General features: G+C 37.1%; 1 protein-coding gene across 5 annotated transcripts in view; it reads right to left on the reverse strand.

The window, feature by feature from the left end:
• The window catches only part of LOC106525812 (receptor tyrosine-protein kinase erbB-4), a 513,565-nt gene that overhangs the window by 140,413 nt on the left and 369,070 nt on the right, over nt 1-4,082 (reverse strand). For all 5 annotated transcript variants that reach the window (XM_014020153.1, XM_014020151.1, XM_014020152.1 and 2 more), the window contains 2 exons: nt 3,936-4,001; nt 699-817 (listed from right to left, as the gene is read on the reverse strand). In XM_014020153.1, the coding sequence (XP_013875607.1) occupies nt 699-817; nt 3,936-4,001 (185 nt within the window). The remainder of the gene's footprint in view (nt 1-698; nt 818-3,935; nt 4,002-4,082) is intronic.

Below are 4,082 nucleotides of genomic sequence, written 5' to 3' on the forward strand. Positions count from 1 at the left end.
ATGAATGAGTCAAAGCAAGGCTTTGGGCATGTTTTTTTATGAGAGTATAACATTATAACATGATATGAAACTCAAAAAAAGTTGATTTTACATGATATTGCCCCTTTAATAATTTACTTTGGAAAGTCACCAAAAAAAAAAGCATGTAAGAGAGAAAAATAAACTTACGATTTGCAAAACTTTGAGGATTACCATAAAAGTTAGGTTCTATGAAAAAAAAAACAGTGAAAGACTGATTCCGCAAACTGAAATGCGATTTTGCGGGGCTTCACTGTACGCTAAAAATACGATTCAGACCGATTTTCTCCCAGTTAGTAAAACAAATCAAGTCAAATCTCTGGAAGCACTCATGATGTCAGGATGATCGAGGTGTCAATTTGAGCCAGGAATCTGAAAATGTGCTTAGTTTAGTTTGATCAAATATAGTTGGTCCCTGATTTGATGTGAGGGGTCACATATTTCTACGGGGAAATAATTTAGAAAGTTACATATTAAAAAAAAGAGTCAAAAGAAAAAAAAAAAGCACCCTGAATGAGCTGAATATGTTCTTGTATGCATAGCTGAAATAACAGAAACAGGCTACTAAAAATGTAAGGATAAATAAACAGGAAAATAAGACATTAGACTAAACATGTACACTATGGTGATAAAAATGTTAGGGAAGACATTAGAAGTGTGTTTGTGTGTTGCAGACGTACAAAGCAGTCTGTGTCTTTGGGACCGGAGCAGCCGCCGGCACATTCCCGGTGGCAGCAGTCGCTGACGAACGGCCCGAAGCATCGGCCGTCACACTGCTCTGCACATACCGTTTTTGTCACTGCCCAGGAAGAGAAAAGACCACATTTTCAAAGGTCTGACACAAGCGTTCGCACACATTCATAAAAGGAGACAATACCACCACCCTCAACCTTCGTCTCGAGCGGGAGTCTATCGCCAGAACGAATAGGGACATCAGCAACCTAAAGGTTGGACACGAGGATTTCTAAGCATGTAACTGCCGGTTTGAATAGCCAGGCAGAAAAAAAGAAAAGAAAAAGAAAAAAAGAAAAGAAAAATGAAGCACTCCTTTCTCTCAACACCTGCTTTACAGCTGTCCTTGAGCGAGTCTCTTCTTCCAGATTTAGCTCAGTGTCTTGCAGCTGAGAATTGAGCTTGGCAGGTACAAATCTGAGGCGGCGCCGTGCTGCTGGGGGAAATTTAGCTGGTTTACTCAAGATTTAATTTGGAGAAAATGAAGAATAAATCCAGTTGTACTGGACTGAACTGGGTTTATACAATGGCTGATTTCTGCCAAGTGGCTTTCCAAAACTGTCCCAATACTCTGGAGGCCTTCCTTTTTTCTTTTTTTTTTTCTTGTTGCCATACCAACACCAGTGGAAACAATAACTCCACACTTTCTGCCCTTTTATTCAAAATCAATATAAAGGAGTCTGGTGTGGATGGGTCTAAGTGAAATATGAATTTTCTTCTTGCATTAAACTTGAAGAGCCATCTCCCACACACGTCAGCAGGAGCGCCAATACAAACTGCTGTTTACACTCTGTAGCTGCTAATGAAATGACGCAAATGTAGAAAACAAAAACAAAACAATGCTATTGGCTTGTATAACTCTTAGAAAAAAAGCTAAGGTAATTAAACAAAAAATGAGTCTTTCTCTAGTTCTTTTAGTTATGATGATCATTTCAGCCTATTTGTCTCAGTAGAAACAGGTTTATTAAAAGGAAATATGTTAAAACCCAACAAAACGAGATAAATATTCATTCTTTACACAATGACTAATACCCTCTGCTAACAAAGGCAGGCAATAATGTCTGTTAGCAAAATATCATGAASCACTGGATGAATTCAAACAAAAGTCAGACTGTAGTTATTAGATGATGGCATTATAATATATATTTCAGGGCTGCCAACTTTTCAAAAAAACATAAGAGTGGGTTTAAATCTAATATCAGTATTTGTAGTTGCATTTTATTCTGACCCCCGCACATGAAGCGTACACGGGAGTCATATTGTTTTCATACTGTTTTTTTTTCCCCTCCAGAGATTTTTGGTCAACCGTAGCACAAAAATGGCTGCACCGATCATCATGAAATTTGGCAGSAMTGTAGAWGWGTCYGACCTACACTGCGCCAGCCAACGGTTTTACGATAGACCCCATATTTGAGGAGGGGGCTCCTTTCAAAGTTGGGGTGTCAGGACATGCAAAAATGCTTATAAMTCAGAAACTGTTCAACGTAGAAGCTTCAGATCTCTTTTGTTGTTTAGCTCTGATGAAGCTCTATCCATCAGGCCCAACAATCAGTGCCCCCCACCCCCGAACCCCCAACTCATCTGAAAAAGGGATGGACTTACAAAAAAGGGTTGTTGCTCAAAAACTATTAAACATAGGAGCTTCAGATTTCTTTTGTTTAGATCTGATGAGGGGCTATCCATCAGGTCAACCAATGCCCCCCCCAAAAGACCCCCATCCAAACCACTACAAATTTGGGATGCACCTATAGCATGAAATTTATTAGGAATAAAGACTTTATTTTAAATGTTTTGTTGTTGCTATGCATGTCAATTACAATCTAATCTGTCCTTGCACGTACACATAATATATTACATCTTTATTATTACCCATGTTATTTACTTTATTGTTTCCTAGCCAACACTATGATTTTAGTCACATATGYAAGCTTTTTTGGAGCTTCAACAAGTCTGCCATATTGTAAGAGGTGCAAACACAAAGCTTATTGTCACCGAAAAAGTAAGATCCACTGTGTACCCCTCTGCAATATTGCTTTATTTCAGTGTCTAACTAGAGTGAGGTGTTGCAATGTGGGGACATCTTGTACTGGAACGACTCATAAAATATAAAGGGGGAGACAGTGACAGAGCACTGAAATGTTTATTAGGGGTGGCAAGGCTGGACATATTACTAACACAAAGGTAGTGTTGGATTTCACCTGTGTGGCACCGAAATGTAAAACAGGAGTCAAAAACACATACGTACAGTTAACCTCAAAAATCATCTCTGAACACCTGAACCTTATAAAACTGCTGACATTATTGTTCTTTAATAAAACAGATGAAAGACAATAGACCGCCAGGGATGTGTATTGTACGTGTATGTATTTGAGACCCTTATTTTGAAGGACTAAAACAAGTTGTGTGAACAGTGGAAGTAATTTACTGTTTCAACTAAAATATTACGGTTTTTTTGTAATTAATTTATTAGAAGTGCACCATCAGATACAAAACTAACAACTGATAAAACAAATACAGGTGCAGAAGCACAGTGGGGTTCACTTCCTCTGGATTATGTCTGGAGAGATTACCATTTTCTCAACATTATGATTTTATTCTGTCAAAAAAATGCAACTTTAATTATCAATATTTACGGTTTTTCCAATATGATTAAAACTACCACTTCTTTCTATTAAAAAGGATTAGCACAAAGAAATAGAAAAAAAAATCTTGAGTTTTAAGTTTGTTTATTTATTAAATAATGGCCTTTTTAATCAGAAATCTGTATTTAATCTAATTTTTTTAAAGTAAAGTCAAAATGCTGACTTTATTTTTTTTAACAATTTTTAGAAAAGCCAGAAGTCTGAGATTAAAACCAGAATTTTGAGAACAAAGTCAAGTTCAATTAACCCTGTTCTTCTTTACTTTACTTTCCAATTTTTTTCTTAAAATTCGGAGAATAAACTTAGAGAAAAAAAATAGGCTGTCACCCTTAATCCTCATTCTTTCTGTCAAAATTGCACAATTTTTTTTCTTTTTAATTTTTCTGTCAATTAAATTACTTTCTTGGCTAATAATTGCATTTTCTTGTCGATAATCTTTACACTTAATTAGACATTTACACTTTAATCTCAGGCAAAAACAAAGAGGGAAACAAACACGTCTGTGGAAGTCCAGGGAAACTGTTAGTAGTTGGACACACTCACAGGTTTGACACTGGCTTTCCTGCGGGCCCCAGCAGCGTCCGTTACACGAGCGGTGACAGCGTCTGCCTGCAAAACACACCAAGAAACACAGCTTTAATAAGACGCTACACCGAAGAGCAATACCTTCTCACATGCTAAACACTGATG

This window comes from Austrofundulus limnaeus, unplaced genomic scaffold (assembly GCF_001266775.1).
Source record: "Austrofundulus limnaeus strain Quisiro unplaced genomic scaffold, Austrofundulus_limnaeus-1.0 Scaffold242, whole genome shotgun sequence".
Classification (NCBI taxonomy): domain Eukaryota; kingdom Metazoa; phylum Chordata; class Actinopteri; order Cyprinodontiformes; family Rivulidae; genus Austrofundulus; species Austrofundulus limnaeus.